Source organism: Vanessa tameamea, chromosome 9, assembly GCF_037043105.1.
Source record: "Vanessa tameamea isolate UH-Manoa-2023 chromosome 9, ilVanTame1 primary haplotype, whole genome shotgun sequence".
Lineage (NCBI taxonomy): Eukaryota > Metazoa > Arthropoda > Insecta > Lepidoptera > Nymphalidae > Vanessa > Vanessa tameamea.
This window is the reverse complement of record NC_087317.1, coordinates 13,328,552-13,346,676: the sequence shown is the minus strand read 5'-3', so window position 1 is coordinate 13,346,676 and position 18,125 is coordinate 13,328,552. Positions and strand designations below refer to the sequence as shown.

Genomic DNA, 18,125 nt, shown 5'->3' with positions numbered 1-18,125 from the left:
TTAGATCTGTACATGTTAGCCCAGCGCATACCACATTCATATTATGTTTAACGTCCAACGTGTATTCTGTATTTATTCTCTGTAAGTTGAAATCAGAGAGAATAGAATAATTATTAATTATGTGAATTGTCAATATGTTTACATACAATTATGTCACATTGAGCATATATTTTTTGTTTTTGTAATTAATAAAATATTTGTGTCTATTTTATACATTCATACCTTTCCATGAGTCAATAATAAACATTAAACAGATCATTTTGAGTGACATTGTCGTATTGTATTGCTGCCAAATAAAAAATGTCTCCGGAACCTTACACTTGTGCTCTTGATCCAAAAACTGAAACGAGGGTCAAGATATATCTCATGAGGGATGTTAAGAACGTCGAAACGATAAGAAGCAATGTTATTGACGGTACCTGGAAATGTGCAGTAATAAAACCAAGCTTAATACTAGACATTCTTCAAGTTGTCGTAGCCGCGAACCGGGCCATACTGTCAGAAAGATCCAATACAATGGTAACGAAGACTGTCTACTCGGAAATATTGTACAATTTATCCCTGACTAAGAATATCTCACAAAGTCTAAGTAAATTTGGTGTTGAAAAGGACAACAGTGTACTCATCTGTTTTTTAGTTAATGAAACTGATGAAAGTGAAGACATTATAAATGCAATAGAAGGAGATTTATGTTCTTTGAGTGAATTAAATAAATTTACTAATTTAAAAGACGTTAAAAGTGTGTATAAATTGAATAATTTGAAATCTGATTTGGATTTGCTAGATGTTATTATAAGCAGAATGGTTACCAAGAGTTTTGTTAGTCATTAAAGTTTTTATTATAACATTCTTTAAATTTTTATGATATTTTTTCCCATTATTTCTTTCTTGAATTCAATTGAGTCTATTGCCAGTTCTTCTTGGTAGAATCCACATTCTGAACTGGTAGTAGAGCACGGAGCTGAAGACTCAGAAGTACTTGTAAAAGATCTATTTGAATATAAAAGTTTTGATTGGATTGTAATTTTTGAATAATGTAAACAAAGCTTTTACTAGTGAAATGGTATCTGGCTACCAGCAAATATATATATGTGCCAGGAATGTTTATCCCTTACCCCCAGAAGCACTTCCGTGTTGAAGCAATGCTTAGTTCCTGAGATTGCTAATATCTCAAATAAAACCAACCCTTTAATTCTAACCTTAAAATTAGGTTGTAATCAATTATTTTCATATTGAGTGACGTTCGGTGGAAAGGGATGTGCAGTATGTACAACTGACACTCATTCAACGTTAATAGCTATATTGGTGTTTTTGGGAAAAAATGAATTACAATCGCTATTGTTGGTGTCTAATGTACAAACAGTAGCATTAAAACTCCAGAAAAGTTGTTTATCAAAGAGCCAGATGATATTGAAATGTCAATTTTTGCCTATCTAACGCCACACCATGACGGCTCGGTCACTTAAAATAATTTGAATATAAAATAAGAATGCGTTTTTATGACCTAATATTTAAGTATATTTCTACACATTATATTTTAATGTTTATCAAATTTCATAATTTATTTTTCACTACCGAAAGTACTGTATTACATACATTACATCAGAGTAACTTAGTATTTTTCTATTAGGTACTTATGATATTTTTGTTTATTTTTCTCAAAACGATGCCCTTTGCGCGAATCAAGGGGTATTGTCAAAATAAAATTATTAAAAGTTAATAAAAATTACAAAAAGAACCAATGTTTTAAAATATGTATATTTTTATAAAATGTCTTATTAATATGCCAAAGATAAAATAAAATTGTCATTTTCAAACGTAAAGGTGGCGGTATAAATGTAAATAAAAGAATTATATATGCACTTCGTTTTATTTTAACAACAACAATATTATTATGTAAAATGTACATTTTAAATTACACAATATAGTAAAAGCGATGATATAAACCAATTCATAATCGAAACTTAATTTTACATGTTATCAAGCTACCTTTTAAATGGTGTCCAGCTTTGAATAATTTGTATCAGTTGTCACATTATTTGGTATAACGAACAACGCCGCGAGTCCACGATTACATTGATTTCATCAACATACTGAACTTGTTCTTTAAATACCTATTATTTAAGTAAATAAATCGTTAAATGCTTATTATCGTTTACCTAAAACTAGAGCTACATCAGATTAATTTCACTCATTCGGTATAAACCTAAATAAAACTTCGAACAACAACATAATTTGTAAAATCTAATTAAAACAAAAGAACACAAAATATCCAGCTGTTACGTAGTTATAAAAACTTAAATAAAAAAAAATGGCATCTAATAACAATTGAGTTTTAGGAACTTTCTGATCACTAATCACAAACTTTACATCTGAAAATAAAATAAAATAAAAAAAAACCTTTAAATAGAGTGACTGAGTATACGACGCAGCGAATGCACGTTTAGATTGTTATTTCTTACGTAGTCACAGTTGAGGGAAGAACACAAGCAGCCATTGGAGTATAATATTAAACAGTATTGTAAATATATCAGGTAGCACCTCTTGAACACTTTTTCGTTGAGACGTGCTACGTAAAATGCTAATATTTCGCTAAGTTCCGCTTAAAATGCTTAAATAATTCCCTAGTATCCCGCGGATTATGTTAAAATCATCATTATTATATATTTTTCAGAGTCAACTTTAGACTAAATTGGTGAGTACACACGAGACATAGACGAGAGAACAAATTTAAGGCACCTGTAAATAAAATCGATATTTTCTTGTGAGCGAGGAACGCAAACGTTGAGGAATGATGGTTTTAACACGGCTCCGGCCCCGAGACGCCATCATCGAACACTAAATAACTCTCGTATTGCATTCACTTAAGTTTAACACGGCGACGCTCGTTATTGACGCGCTATATTAATTACATCTATCGTGTCCTACACTTAGAGTACGTTACGGTTAATATACAAAGATATATTTGGCTAAATAAGTTGCATCATTTAACTGATTTGTTTGTTAATCGCGCGACATCATTTCATATGAATATTTCTACGCAGGAAACTGCGACCTAATCGTTTATAATTTTTTTGCGTAAGTCAGTAACTTGTACATTAAGACTATTTATTTGTGGTAATGTTTATCAATTATCTTGCCATTTTTTTCAGTATTATTTTAGAAAAAAGATAAATAGCTCACCACCTCGTTATTAATGTACATATTGCTCATATCTCTTTAATTGTTAAATAATATACAAATAAACCTTAGCACCTAAATTGATCGCGGTTAACTTCAAGTTTTTGAAATCAAGTAAACAATATTTGGAAAAGTAACAATTATCGTGAAAGAATTTGTATCCGCAGTACAATAAAAAAATATCACCCGAATTTTTCGAAATGGAATATCTTTTTTCAATGTTTTTATTTCGACCTGGCAACACCATTGGTTGATACCGTCGTTACTAAAGTAAGTTTCAGTAGCAGTTAGTTCCCTGAGTAGATCTCGTTGAAAACATGTTGTATAGGTAGCTCGTTTGTATATCATAAGATAAGATGTGTGATTGAATGTTGTTCAATTTATGGCACTCATGTTAAAAAATCGGTGGGACTCGTACTGTAAAATAGTGTCAGGTTTAGATGAAAACAGAAAATATCGTTTAACTAATGTTGTTCAGAGCTCAGAGTTACACATACTTATATATTTTTTTAAATATGAAAATAAATTAAGAACTGTTCAGAAGTAGAAGTGAAATGTATCATTTATAATGCACAGAAAATAAATATTAAATATTGACTAGAACATTACGAACGGACGGGGGGGTGTTTTATGTCGGTGGGAGCTATTCAGGGAGCTACTACATGCGTTCTTCTATGAGTCGACTTGCAAACTTATTTCTAAAATATTGGAAGTCAATTTTATACACACATACTCGTCCAAATGTATAAACTTTAATATTTCTAGTATAGAAGACTGAGAGAAAGTTTTGCTAGATTTTGAAAAGATATTCATAATTATTTTATTAGGATAAGATAAGTTGTAGTATTGTGATTTGGAAGAGTATGTGCGCGTGCAATGTATATAGGGCTCAACTAAGCTTACTTAAGAATCTACATTAATTTTCTTGGCGGTGATGGTTATGTATAAATATAACATAAGCTTATGTTAGAACAACCTGTAGTGTATCCGCAATACCAAACGTACTTTAGTTTGTTTAAGGAATATGCAAGCTCGCGCACTTCGATTCGTATCTCGGAAAACTGAGTGCGAGTGTTTCCGAGGATTTTCAATGTCGTTATCCTCAGCTGAACTTCTTGATATTCCTAAAAATAAATAAAAAATGTTTTATATATTTAAAAACATAAATGTTATAACCATTATATTAAACATTATAATATATAAATATCCTTACTTGTCAAACAGAACTGATCATACATAAGTTAATATTTATGGTATGGGTTAACAGTCACCTGCGTGCGTGTACATGACGATAGTGATGGCGGAAATGGTGGTGGCGGTGGTGATGGCGACAGAGGCGAGTGCGCTGTCACTGCGCGAAGGGCAGCGGCAGCGCCAGCCCGTAGAGCGAGGGTCACCGACGCGCCTCAGACACGTACACCGACACCGTGGAGTCCTTGGAGCCAACCCCCAGGGCACATCTGCGGCGACACAAACAGATCGGGTTAGCACATTTTAAGCCCAAAATTAGTTAATTTTATACAGTATGTCATGTATGTTACTAATACAATTTTTGAAATGTAATGAGATACTACCTGAGCGGATGGAAGGCGAGACAGGAGACGGGCCCTATGCGAGCCCCCATGAAGCCTTCGTGAAACTTTATGGTGTTGAGCGCACCGCCCTTTAAGTCGTAAATGCTGATGCACTGATTCACCGACCCGCTGAAGAAGACGATACAAATTATAACGCGCTCTCTCGAGGCATATATCAAACGAAACGAAGGAGCGAATAATTCGATCGAAGAGAGAAGTCAGAGGAATGTGACCCACCAGGCGATGAGCGGCGCGCGCGGGTGCACGGCGAGCGCGGCCAGCGGCGCCGGCGCGCGCAGCACGTGCAGCGGCCGCGCCAGCTTGCGCGCGTCGTACACGCGCACCTCGCCGTCGGCCGCGCCCGTCACCAGCGCGTGCGCGTCGTCGCGCGGCGCGGCGCACAGCACGGGCGCGGCGTGCGCGCGCAGCGCCGTCGTCGCCCGCGGCGCGCGCTCGTCCCACGCGCGCACCGAGCCGTCGCCGAAGCCGGCCAGCACGCGAGCCGCGCGCCCGCCGCGCCACAGCGACGTCGCCGCCGCCTCGCACTCTGGCCGCCAGATGGGAACGTATCACTTTCTATGCTCGATTGTTAGGACGGTGATACCGTTATGGTTATACACGGATATTGATTAAAATAAATTATTTTTTTGAAATAATTCGATTGCGCCTTCGAACCTAACGTGCGATAAGGAGGAGATCGTGTGTGAGTACCAGTGGGTATGTCGGCCTGCAGCAGCTCCGCGTGCGCGTCCCACAGGCGCACGGTGGCGGCCTGGCCGGCCAGCGCCAGCGAGCGTCGCGACGCGCTCCAGCACAGCAGGGTGCCCGAGGGCGGCGCGCTGCCCCCCACTGCACACAGACGAGCGGGATATGTTTATATTATATTTTGAATTCTGCGTACTGTTTGCACCATAAACCTTAGTATTAATGATGTATAAATATAAATATTCGTTGTTTGCGCCTGGAATATGAACAATGTCTATGTTTTTTATGTTTCTTTAACCATATTGTTATTACATGCACCATGACACAGTGTAGGATGACAATTATAAACCAACGAAATATAACGCCTCGCTCATGTGCACTCACTGTTTGGGTCAGAGAGCATCCCCTTGCTGCCACTCCGCTCGTCGGCCGGCGCGAACTGCTCCGTGACCAGCTGCGCCAGACCTGCACGACTCACTCGTTATTCACTTTAATTCTACGAGTGCCGGTCGGTCACTTAAGGGAACCACTTAAGGCAATTTAACAAAGGCAAATTTCCAATATAATATGACTTATATAAGTATGATTTATATAAGTTTCTGTAAAGGGACATATATTTTTTGTTCGTAACACTATGTCATATTAGAAGGTTGGTTATATTAAATGCTGCATTCATTGGTAAGTCAGTGTAAGTGTTTGGCGGGGCGCGATGCACTGACTGTAGAGCGGCTGCGCGGAGGGCGGGCGGTAGTCGGGCGCCGGCCGCACGTCGAGCGCCCGCCACGCCGACACCAGCGCCGGCTCCATGCCGCTGCCCGACGGCCTGCAACGCACAGTTGTTATTGATATCGATCATTCGACTCTACCGTTGTGGTCGAATACGGTCATTACATTTTAAATTCTCCAGTCAGTATATATATGTATGTATGTGTAGCACGTTCGTCACCTGTAGATGGCGAGGTGTCCCTGGTGCGAGGCGACGGCTAGCAGTGCGTGGTGGTGCGCGTTGAGGTAGGCCAGCGACGTGATGCGACCCCACGCGCGTCTCCACGATCCGACGCAAAGCTTGGCCGCCGTGCCCCAGTCCCAGATCCTGGAGATGTAGAAGGAAAACAGTTAGGGCACGACTTTAAAAAAATTACTGCCTTGTCCAATTTCCTATAAGTATGACAAAGGCGCAAAGCGTTGCAGCCGACAATCTCTACGTTGCTCGTACGCTATAAGCTAATACAGAGAATATATATTATATAATCTTCGACTCGAGTGTCGTACTAGGGTCTGAGTTCAATCAATCAGCAGTGGGCCCAAGTAGCCGGGTGGATGTTACGCACCCGAAATTTTCTTTGGAAGCGAGCGCGGCGTGCTGCTCGTAGGGGTGGAACAGCACCACCGCCGGTGGCAGCGGGCAGCGCGAGTGGAACGCGACCGTCTCCAGGCGGGGCGGGTGCGACGCGCGCAGGGCTGAAACACACGGTGCTTTAAGGCCCCCGCTCGCCCCGCTCCCCTGCGGTGAGGCGGGCGCTCCGGCAGTCGCTCACCGCGGGCCTCCCGGCGGATGCTGCGGTTGCGCGCGCGGCGCCACACGCGCTCGTGGTGCGCGCGGCTCTCGCAGTCGGCGGGCGAGCGCGCCGCGTGGCCCGCGCCCGCCCCCGCGCCCTCCGCACCCGCCGCCGCGCCGTCGCCGGCCTGCGCCGCCGCGAAGGGGCCCGTGGCGCCGCCCGACGCGTCCCCGCGTGCGAACTGCGCCGTCGCCCACTCCACGAACTGTGTCGATACTATCACTTTCTTCGTCGATTGACCTGATGAAATATAACATTAGTAAAAATTGTATGTTCGTACATTTATTTATTATTTTATTTATTGGTATTAACATCAACAGTGTGCAAATTTCCCACTGCTTGGCTGAGGCCTCCTCTTCCTTTGAGGACAAGGTTTGAAGCATTTTCCACCACGCTGCTCCAATGCGAGTTAGTGGATACACATGTGGTAGAATTTCATTGAAATTATACAAATACAGGTTTCCTCACGATGTTTTACTTCACCGCCGAGCACGAAATAAATTAGGAACACAAATTAAGCACAAGAAAATTCAGTGGGTTTGTACCCGCAATCATCGATTGAGACGCACGCGTTCTACCCATGTCCACCTCTACATTTATTGGTGCTATGTAGCGCGATTGTTCCCTAACGCAGTTCGAGTAGGTCACGGCCTCGCTTGTTTGTAGATAATATAAAAATATAGCAAGTTGTATACTTACTAGAATTAGAGGAGGTCGAGTCTCGTTCGCGGTCACGATGCGCCACCGAGTCCTCTGATATTGTGTGCGGGAGACCAGACTTTCCCCGGCGGTGACCTGCATGTTCGTCTTACAGTTAATTATTATATATTAAAAATTTGTCTAATCCATGTCCAGCAGCACTTCAGTTCACAGCCATACGTACCCATGTGCGGTAACGTGCGCGAGTCGTGGTGCGCGTGCGGTGCTCGAGTGTTAGGCGACGGCGGCAGCGAACTAGACCCCCCACCGCTATGCGAGTGTGGCGGATGACGCTCCACGTCGCGGCCGACGCTGTCTACCTGAGTGGACATTTATAATATAAATAATTATAGACTCCGAACCGCTCGATACGGACGAGTCTAAGCACGGGCTGCCGTTCCGACGGTACCTGGTTAGAGACGTACGCGATGATGTCGGCTGCCATCTGTGCCAGTTGCGGGTGCGGCTCGCGGGCCATCGCGCACAGCGTGCCCCACAGCTTCATGTACACCGACCCGAAACCTGCGCACGACGCACTACATAGTGAAAAGTAAAAGTTTCCGAGCCGAGGGTTAAGCGAGGGTCAATACAAAGGGACGGTACCGATGGCGGGCAGCGCGAGCGCGGGCGGCAGCGCGTGCGGCGCGCGCGCGGCGGGCGGCGTGCGCGCGGCCGCCAGCGCGTCCTGCCCCGTGTCCACGCGCCCCGCGCGCCCGCCGCGCCCGCTCTCCCTGCGCACACGGCCACTGCGTGATTACACATCGACGTCGACCGATATTTTATACGCTTGCTATATTTTGGATGTAACTTTCTGAGTGTTATCAAAAATATATGAACATAGAGCGTGATGGATAGAGGATGGGGGCTCACCTGTCGCTGCGGCGCACCCTCTCGTTGATGTACACGGCGATGAAGTGTTGCTCGAATATTAAAACCATCCACTGGAGCGCTGCAACAACGAGACGCGAGCATTGAGTGCGGCCGTCGGGTGGCTGGCGGGCGGGGTGTGCGGGGTGTGCGGGGAGGGGTCGGTTACCGGCGAGGATCTCGGCGCGCACGAGCGGCGAAGCGTCGTCGCGCAGGCGCGCCGCCAGCTGCACGGCCACCTGCTGGTCGAGCGCGTTGGCGTGGTCGGTGCGCGCGGGCGCGGCGGCGCCGGCCGACACGAAGGCGGCGAGCGCGAAGGCGCAGGCGGCGCGCACCTCGGGCCGCGGGTGCGGCAGCAGCGCCGCCAGCTTCTCGTGCGCCAGGTCGCGCACGCCGGCCCAGCGCGCCGCGTCCCAGCCGCGCCACAGGCGGCCCAGGCCGATGCAGGCCCACTGCTGCAGGCGCCAGCCCGCGCGCTCGGCGCCCTCGCCCAGCTGCTCGAGGCACGCCGATATCATCGAGCCCTGCGTTCGCGTTCAACAGTCGCATGTATTCAAATCGTAATATTATATTAGTATGATAATAGTTGTAAAGTAAATAGCCGACGCAGATGGCATAATATTTAGTTTCGTTAGAACACTTGAAAAAATGAGTATACCTGCAAAGCTGCCTCTTGTCCCGCCGGGTAGTTGTCGACGATGCCAGCTAAAACGAATGCAGCCAGTGTCCGATGTTCAGTCTGAAAATGGATTGGATTTAAAATATATATTTTTTAAATTTTAAATTAACACGAATTCAAAATCAAATAATATTTAAACTTACATCAACCGATGGGTCTTGCAGTATGGATAAGAAGTACTTGTGACCTTTTGCATTCACCAAATCGACTTGACAAGTCTGCAATAGGGAAAGAATAATGTTATACTGAACTACTAATTTCACGTAATGGTTAAACTAATTTAAGTAAGTTAGTATTTATGGCACATTTACATAATTTTAGATGACAAATACTCACGGGGTCCACGGCAATGATCTTGGCCCAGATGTAGACCATGGAGGCGCGCAGGTCGTGCGCGGAAGCCTGCAGCAGCTTGAGCATGTAGGGGAAGATGCCCACGGCCAGCACGGCGCGCACGGCCCACGCGCCCAGCGACAGGAAGCGGCACAGGATCTGCAGCGCGCGCACACGGTGCAGCGTGCTCAGCAGCACCTGCAGCACCATGGGCAGCTGGTCGGGCGGCGGCCGCGACACCGACCCTGCGGACGCACACACTCCCGCACTCACTCTACGCTCTCACGTCGCACGAACGTTATTGAACGTTCACCGTTCAAATCGGAACCCTAATAATTCCGTCAGATCTATTTAGAATACTTTTTAATTGTCGAATTGGGCGTTTTACTCACAATTCCCGAGGTCGAGCCACAGCTGGAAGGCGGTGAGTTGGTCGCGGAAGAAGGGCGAGTGCCGGTAGTGGTGGTGCGGGCGCTCCAGTAGCGCCGGCAGCTGCGCCAGCGCCAGGTCCAGAGTGTGCTCCCACGCCGCCCACAGCGGATGGCGCGCCAGCGACGGCAGCGCCGGCGACGACACGGGCGTGCAGTTGTACGACCTGCAGGGGGGAGCATGTACACTGGGTCGCGGGTCGCGGGGGGGGTTTGGCTCGCACGCTATCTACCTCATGATCCTGTCGGCCAGCAGGAAGTTTCGGCACAGGCTAGCGGTGAGGAGATCCGCCCGGAATAGCTGCTGGAACAGGTCCGGGGGTAGCGAGCTCCACGCGATGGTGTCAGTTATGGCCGTGAAGATCCAGTTCAACTCGCCCAACATCGTCCGGCGGTCGGTCACCTGACCGGGGATCCTGGAAAGAGCAATAAAACGGACTCTAGTCTTGTATCGGAATAAAGAAAAAATATATACAGGTTCACATGTGCTTATATAAGTTATGAAACACTATCTCGACGTACGTACATATCGTCAATATCATCATTGTCCTAACCCCCCCCCCCCCTCATCATATCTCAATACAGATATAAACACTGCACATTGTGTTGGCTTTCTATTTAATAAAACGTCGACGCATTGAGTCCAAAGCGAGCCGAATATGGCGGACGGGACGCACTTGTCGATGAGGTCGACGAGGTCGGCGCGCGCGACGCGCAGGCGCGTGCGCAGCACGAACCACTTGATGGCCATCTTGACGGGCGTGGTGAGGCACGCCGTGAACAGGTCGGCCGGCAGCTCGGGCGACATGGGCAGGCTCTGGCCGGCCGCGCACGCCGCCAGCTGGATGCAGTTCCGGTAGCACACCGGCGCCGGCCCGGCCGCTCCCGTCGCGCCCGCCGCGCTCGCCTGCATCTGCGGAGGTTAATTACGAGTGTCTGCTTTCACGCGCAGGCAAAGTGATTAGATTTGAAAAACACTTTTATTCATATTTTAGTTTTATTTTGTTACTAAAAAAATATTATCGTTTAATTTTTGGTAGTAATGTTCCCTTAGACCCTGCTTGCACTCTGAGTACACTTAGAGTCGCACCTCGTAATCCCTCTCGTGCTGCTCCGCGAACTGCTTGAAGTTGTCAACGATGACTCCGGCGTTGGAGCAGTCGTACACGTACAGCGACGGGGCGCCCATCCACGTCTGCAGATCGTACATGGACAGCGGAATGTACTGGGTGTAAGCCTGCGGAAGTATCACATATATACATTCTGTACTATAAAATGCAATTTAAAATAGACGCTCTTGACCGAATTATCAGTCTTATTTGACAATATAAAAATAAATTAAAAAAGAAACACAATATTTTTAAAACAGTAAAATTATTTAGAAATGATCTGTACAAAAAAAACATTAAACATAAAGTAGCAGTGAAATTGTTATTGTTCGTTTTGCAAATGTCTGTGGGCTAAGGTTATTATGTTATTATTATATATAGGGCTAAGGTTGTTGAGCAGAAAGTTAGGACCTCATTTCGCCAAAGCGATGCTGCTCCAAGGCGGGTCGATCTTCACGACGTTTTCTTTCAGATTTATTTCGAAAAAAATTCGCACTCAAAATTCCACCAATACAATGGTTGGCCTCTGCTCAACAGTAAGACACCCAGACTATGTACCAAGCAACGTGCCACGTACCCGATTAAATACCCAAATCTCTCCCTGCGACGTCGGCTTGGGCACGCCGTGTCCGTTGTAGTGAAACAGGACGCGCTCCTCCTTCGCGTTCCGCCGCAACGAGCAGCAAAGTTTTTTGATCTGCGAAGGAAGATATTATACATTTAGAAAGAAAACTAAGAAATAAGGTGTCACCGGATTTAGCAAATCTAGTCCGAACATAAGCTGAATGGAAATAAAAGAAAGAGATTTCCTGCTACAAGAACCTCAAGTTTTGAAGTTGTCGTTTACGCTGGTGTACAAGGTTGTGAAGTACGTACGAGGGAGCGTTTTTATGTTCGCGTATCAATTAATTTATTTGTACCCTCATAAAAAAATGTTTTTTCTTTGTCATCAAAATACGCCGAAACTACATCCTTGACTTTATCATTGGTGGTAAATTTCTTACCAAAAATTGGTGGTAAATTTTTGGAAATAGGTAGTAATCACTCGGGGCCAGCTCTCGACTGTAGGGTGGGTGATTCAAAATATCGAAGCCCACGTTATGCAGGGCAGCCAACCCAACGCGGCTCTTGTGGACGGATGGACAACCCTCTCATTCGGCGAATATAAAAACGCGCCCTCGTAAAACCGTTGGTTCTGCGTCTGAACTCTTTCTGATTGTGTTGAATTTGCTGCTTATTTGACTTTGTCCTATAATACGTAGTGATACGTATCTGAACAGTCTCCGCTATCCGCGGTTGTAGTTTTGTTATATTTATGACATGTTGTCCGTGCTTTTGTATGTTGTACATTTTATGAGATATAACTTATATGACAACGTAGTTGTAGATACAAAGGGCGGTACTAAAATAGAAAAAAATACAGGAAAACTTAACAGCTTGGGATTATCTTACTGTTCCTCAAACACCGAAGCGAAATGAATAAAATTGAATATTCATTCATTCAACATATTTTATTATATTTATCAATAATTAAACAGTCCTTTCCTTGGGGTTTATAGGAAGGCAGTATTGACACATCTTAGTAACGGGTCACTTTATATTTGTTTTTTTTTTTGTGTTACGAATGAAATATACAAGCACTAACGATGTAGCCATGCTCATGAGATGAATAATTATTGATTATATGATGTAGATTTTGGTAATAATTATTTCTTAACTATTTCTGGCTCGGTTTTAGGCAAAAAATTCAATGTCTGAAAACTTACTCCGCGACCAGACTATACAAAATTCATATTAGTTATATCTTTAGTCATTCGGAGTGAGAGTCCTAAACCTTAATAAATATAAACATCGAATTGCGAAACGTAGTTTTCACGGTTAGTCAACGCGTATTTCGGATACGCTAAATGTAAGTGGAGCGAGGTCGCGCCGGTCGCGCCGGTCGCGCCGGTCGCGCCGGTCGCACCCCGCTAATTACCTAACTCACCCGATGAGCCACTCATCATCGCCCACGTACGTCCATTGCCCTCAAATCACTGAGATGTTATGAGTCTAAGGCCTCGTTTGTAGTTCTTTTGAATGTCTTGATAAAAATACATGTTTTTAGTTCAATTATTTTAATGACAAAGTCATGAAGTCGTAGTATTAACCGTAGCTTCCAATAAGTCGGTTTTCAGCCATTACCTAGGAATTGGACAGTTACACAGGAGATATAGGGCACAAACATGAGCTCTGCGCTCATGCGTGCACAATTGCACATATGCTTTTTATATTTTCTCAATCTTTACATACACTGGAATAACAACTACTGGAATTCTCATTCAGCGTTTAATTTTAGAGGCATTCGTGAGTCTGAATACACAGTAGTACCTGTACACTGACAATTTATAATACACTGGCGACTCTGTGCATGGAAATTCCAGACTTAAATTTTTAAATACTTGACAGAAAAACCTTACAACTTTTCATTTGTATGTCCTAGGTTAGACCGACAAGGTAGAAAGTAACAAAGATTTGAATAATAATGTTTTGATCCAATGAAGCTTAAGTCTATTGTAATCACCATTTAAAAAAATGACATATATCCAGGAATTCACACAAAGACAATATACCTCATCACTTGTGGGATCCAAGGACTGTTTGTATCGCGCGCGCGGCTGCCAGCGCTCGTACTGCGTTTGTAGAGCATGTCCTATAGTCTCTAAAGCCTTGGTCGGAGACAGTGAATTCGGATCTGCAGTGTCAAACATATTTCTATAGTTACTTGATAAATATGGGTAACATATAATAATATCAGTCTGTTTGTTAAATAGATAATTATGAATTATATTTTTTAAATAATATTAAATACATACCTATCCAGCACTCCAGCCTGGCACAAGGTTGCGTCTTGACAACATCCGGAGGATCAACGCCCACATTAAGGCACAACACCAGTGCAACACAGTGGGTCTTGTACTAGAAATAATCATCATTTAACATATGGTCCATATTCATTTCTAAAGTGTAAGAGACTTAAAACAGATATATTTTACACAATCAAATGTAGATATGAAAAGCATATTTATGTATTTTAGTTTAAAACTCATTGAAGGTTATCAAGGTTGCAAGGCAAAGTATATTAAGAAAGCTACATAAACAGTGAGTTTAAGAAGAGTATTATTTTCTAGACATTGTAAGATTACTTTTAATAGCTTTATCATGTAATATAAACTTTAATTAATGTTCAAATAAACTAATAAATGTCTTGTAGGAATAATTTACATTTCAAAAATAAACCTGTGTAAAAATCATTCAGTTGAGTTCCTATAAGAATGCTTTTTTGATTATTATTACAAATGTATTTATTTCCTTATATTTCTAGTTAATTATGCCTTTATTGTTTGAATACAAATTATTATCCATGTTTTGAATTGGACGGTCCAAAATTGAAATGAATGAATGTGAGAAAAGCCAGTGTTATAAAAAGTTAAGCAAGGGATGCTAGGTTTGAGGCATATTACATATCTCCAAGAGCCTAACTTTAGGCCAGCCAACAAAGATTTATTATACTACAAGGAAGTTTAACTTTCTGTGTCGTCTTCCAGTCATAATGATCACAACTCACTAAAATGAATATATATATATTTATAATCTCCATACAGAGTAAGTTCATGTTTTAAGTTCATAACATAAACATAACATAACATAATCAACCTGTAGTAAGTTCAACAATTGGTAATAGGAAACTCAATCTTGATAGAAAAAAAAATTTTTGTTTACATGGACTTAGAATTTGTCGATACAATACAAAAAAAATATTTATTTCGCATTTTCTAAGCTTTTAAAACTATGGATACTTATTCTTCTTACTATTTTAACTTAATATAGATTTCTATTAGATACAAACAAACATTTTGTTAGTGTTTGTTAATTAATATATTCATTGTGTTTTTGACAATTTTATTAAAAATATAATTAATTAGGTATTAATTAAGTATATTACAGGAGCAAAATATATTATGGATATTCACAAATGTAACAATAATAATATAATTCCTATGTAAAGTATGTAAGAATGTTTAAATTAACTGAGATTTGAGAAAAATAACAGCATATTCTCACTTAATAATGAATATTTTAACAATTTCCTACAAATTAAAATTTTTGAAAATGACTATAATTTTTACCATTAGAAACATTTTGTATGTTTACAATTTTTTTCTGAGGAGGAAATGTATAGGTCCATGTGCGTTTGTTTTTAACTTAATATGTCCTGTCTGCCACAATATACGCAGTTACGTCGTAGTTTACCAAACAAACACTGTTTACACGTACCTTTTCTTTGACTCTCCACGAGTGTTCTTCGCGCTCGGCTCCCTTTATGGGCTCCAAGTGCCTCGGTTTGTCAAAACTTAGAACCAGATCATCCTCAAAATCCGAGGAGTCACTATCAGGCTCTCCACTGTTATCCTCATCATCGTTAAGCGCGAGATAAGGAGGCATATCTGTCATTTTCACTCAACGCTTTTTCACAATTCCGTCGATTTTTAACGCTCAACGTATGCAAACATTAAATGAAAACATTTTCAAAACCTCACAGAATCATGTGCGCGTCCATTTTTCAATACCACATGGGAATAAACAATTTGCTTCATTCCACGAATGACATTTACTCTAATTTACAAACAAAAATAGAAAATCGGTATGATAATTTAAAAACCGGTTAATTATTATTGTAATTTTCAATTACAAAAAATATTCTATATCATTTGATAAATATTGATAATAATATTTTAATAAATTAAACAATCGTTTTTTAACAAATATAAGTAAAAAATATATTTTTTCGTTAAAAAGTAATACTTAAACTTACACAATAATTTACTAATAATCGATGATTTTATTGATAATGTTTTTAGTTACTTGGATTATCTTCGTAATTGTATACAAAATAAATTTGGGTTAATGTTGCCAGATCTTTCTTTTCAATATATAATACCCATAGCTATATACATATACAGGGTTATTGGTAATTCGACGTATTCCCGTTATGAGGTGATAGGGGTGACTATTTGCGATAATTTAAACCCCATATGCATAATGCACCATGAATTGCTTTCAGTCTCGCATTTTTAATAAATACTTTTTTTTTAATAAATTTTTGTTGCATTTTTGACTTATTTTGAAAAAATCTAAAAAACGCGATAACTCAAAAATGATTCACTTTTGCATTATGCATATGGGGGTTAAAATTATCGCAAATAGTGATCCTTATCACCTCCTATCGGGAATACGTCAAATTACCAATAACCCTGTATATTATATCATAATACTTAATGCATATCCCTAAGGAGGACAGTAATAAATGTTTACTCATGAAGAGAGGTTGTTTCTATTAACACCACGAACACCCATCCTTATCCTTACTCTTAGAGGATTTATTTAACCAATTAGTTAAATGTAAATATGTATGTATTTATTTTATATGCATATAACGTATACTGTATACTCTATCGTTAATTGCTCTTAGTTACAATCTGAATAAAAAAATACTTTAATATGATTATAAAATGTGTCATAAAAATAGAATGTCGCAAAAATAGAATTACTAGTATGTATGTATATATGCTTATTTATTTTGCTTTTACTATTTCGGATATTTTTAAATATTCGCTGCCAAGACAATAGCACATGTAAGATTAATCATCTATTTAAGGGTTGGACTTTGCCCACGTCTGTCTGTGTTGGAACCACTCAAAAATCACATTTTCTAACGTTAAACAGCAATAATTAGAATTGTTATGTCCCAACTTAAAGGGCGAGCGAGTCAATGTAAATTAATACAAGACATAAAATCCGTATAATATTTCTTGCCGCATATCTATGATATGTAATGATAGTCAGTTATATTATCTGGCTAATTTGGCAGTCTGCCTAATTATTTGGTACAAAAAATACACCTTCAACATATTTTATAAACAGCAGGACCATTCATGTGATTAAAAATGACAATATATATAAATTATAAAATTAAATTCATTTATTTCTCACACAGTATTGGTTATATGCAACTCAAAATAATATAATTATAAAAAAATATGTATTTTCTCTCCTTGAAATTCAGCCTACTAATTTCAGTTATATGATACGATGTTTGAAAAAAGTAAGTAATATTACTACGGAGTATGATACCCGCATGCATTAGCACTGAGATCATGATATTTCAGCCTATCGTAGTCTGCTGCCGGATAAAGCTCTCAGATCACCGACTTCCAATCAATCTGGTCTCACCAACTTATTCATGTCATAGTTTCAATCAACCTGGCTAGGAGACGCCTTGTACGCTGTGTATTTTGATCCACGATCTCACTTAGAACTCGTATGCTTCAACGGCTATTAGTCATTCGACATACTTACGCGACTAGCACCATTGCCACTTCAGTAATAAAATTTGGATTATAATTTAGAGTAAAGATTGCAGGGACTTCGGAGAAAAAAAAGATACATGTAATGATTTTGTATGTATTTCCAGAAATCCAATGATACTTTTAAACTGAATTACATAAACTTTTATTTTACTTGGTTGTAGGCCTTTGAGCGAGCTAATCTGCGTAGGTATCACACACTCATCAGATATTCGACCGCCAAACAGTAGTACACAGTATTGTTGTGTTCATGTTTGAAGGGATGATGAAATAAGGAATGACCTAGTGTAACTACAGGCACGTCATCTTAGTTTCCAAGGTTTGTGGCGCATTGTCGATGTAATGAATGGTTAATATTTTTTAAAGCGCCGTTGTCTATGGGCGATGATGACCACTTACCACCAGGTGGCCTATTTGCTCGTCCGCCTACCTACATCATAAAAAAAATCTTTTCCCTGCCAAGATTTTTTTCCAAACTTCAAAATGAAAAAAATAATAATCTAGAAACCTACAATTGCATTTTATATGTAATTGAAAAGCATTCGGTCCAAACGCGTGAAATATTGAGACGAGAAGCAAACAAAT

General features: G+C 41.2%; 2 protein-coding genes across 3 annotated transcripts; one reads left to right on the top strand and one right to left on the bottom strand.

Moving 5' to 3' along the window:
• The first annotated feature begins 152 nt into the window (after positions 1-152).
• On the top strand, positions 153-845 carry LOC113393794 (EKC/KEOPS complex subunit Tprkb-like). Its single transcript, XM_026630853.2, has one exon. The coding sequence runs from the start codon at positions 301-303 to the stop codon at positions 829-831; it is 531 nt and encodes a 176-aa protein (XP_026486638.1). The 5' UTR covers positions 153-300; the 3' UTR covers positions 832-845.
• Positions 846-1,851: 1,006 nt separating this feature from the next.
• LOC113393801 (regulatory-associated protein of mTOR) lies at positions 1,852-15,786 on the bottom strand. 2 transcript variants are annotated; one of them, XM_064215757.1, is made up of 27 exons: positions 15,451-15,786; positions 13,989-14,091; positions 13,746-13,867; positions 11,711-11,830; positions 11,115-11,261; positions 10,702-10,937; positions 10,258-10,440; positions 9,989-10,191; positions 9,600-9,841; positions 9,407-9,481; positions 9,243-9,323; positions 8,754-9,108; positions 8,588-8,666; positions 8,321-8,463; positions 8,127-8,239; positions 7,902-8,037; positions 7,718-7,813; positions 6,998-7,258; positions 6,791-6,920; positions 6,406-6,552; positions 6,179-6,282; positions 5,844-5,924; positions 5,466-5,603; positions 4,992-5,301; positions 4,755-4,883; positions 4,452-4,640; positions 1,852-4,304 (listed from the first exon to the last, which is right to left on the bottom strand). In XM_064215757.1, the coding sequence occupies exons 1-26, from the start codon at positions 15,625-15,627 to the stop codon at positions 4,574-4,576; spliced, it is 3,978 nt and encodes a 1,325-aa protein (XP_064071827.1). In that variant the 5' UTR covers positions 15,628-15,786; the 3' UTR covers positions 1,852-4,304; positions 4,452-4,573. The 2 variants fall into 2 exon arrangements, with proteins under 2 accessions (XP_064071827.1, XP_064071828.1); XM_064215758.1 differs by having other exon boundaries at positions 8,321-8,448.
• Positions 15,787-18,125: the final 2,339 nt, after the last annotated feature.

What these genes read in the sequence shown, in the direction of transcription:
- LOC113393794 (XM_026630853.2), top strand. Translation starts at nt 301, where the DNA reads ATGTCTCCGGAACCTTACACTTGTGCTCTTGATCCAAAAACTGAAACG.
- LOC113393801 (XM_064215757.1), bottom strand. Translation starts at nt 15,627, where the DNA reads ATGACAGATATGCCTCCTTATCTCGCGCTTAACGATGATGAGGATAAC. An exon ending in GCGCACGTTACCGCACATGG is followed by an intron (nt 7,814 to 7,901) that starts GTACGTATGGCT and finishes ACGAACATGCAG; the next exon opens with GTCACCGCCGGGGAAAGTCT. An exon ending in GCTTCCAAAGAAAATTTCGG is followed by an intron (nt 6,553 to 6,790) that starts GTGCGTAACATC and finishes CTACATCTCCAG; the next exon opens with GATCTGGGACTGGGGCACGG.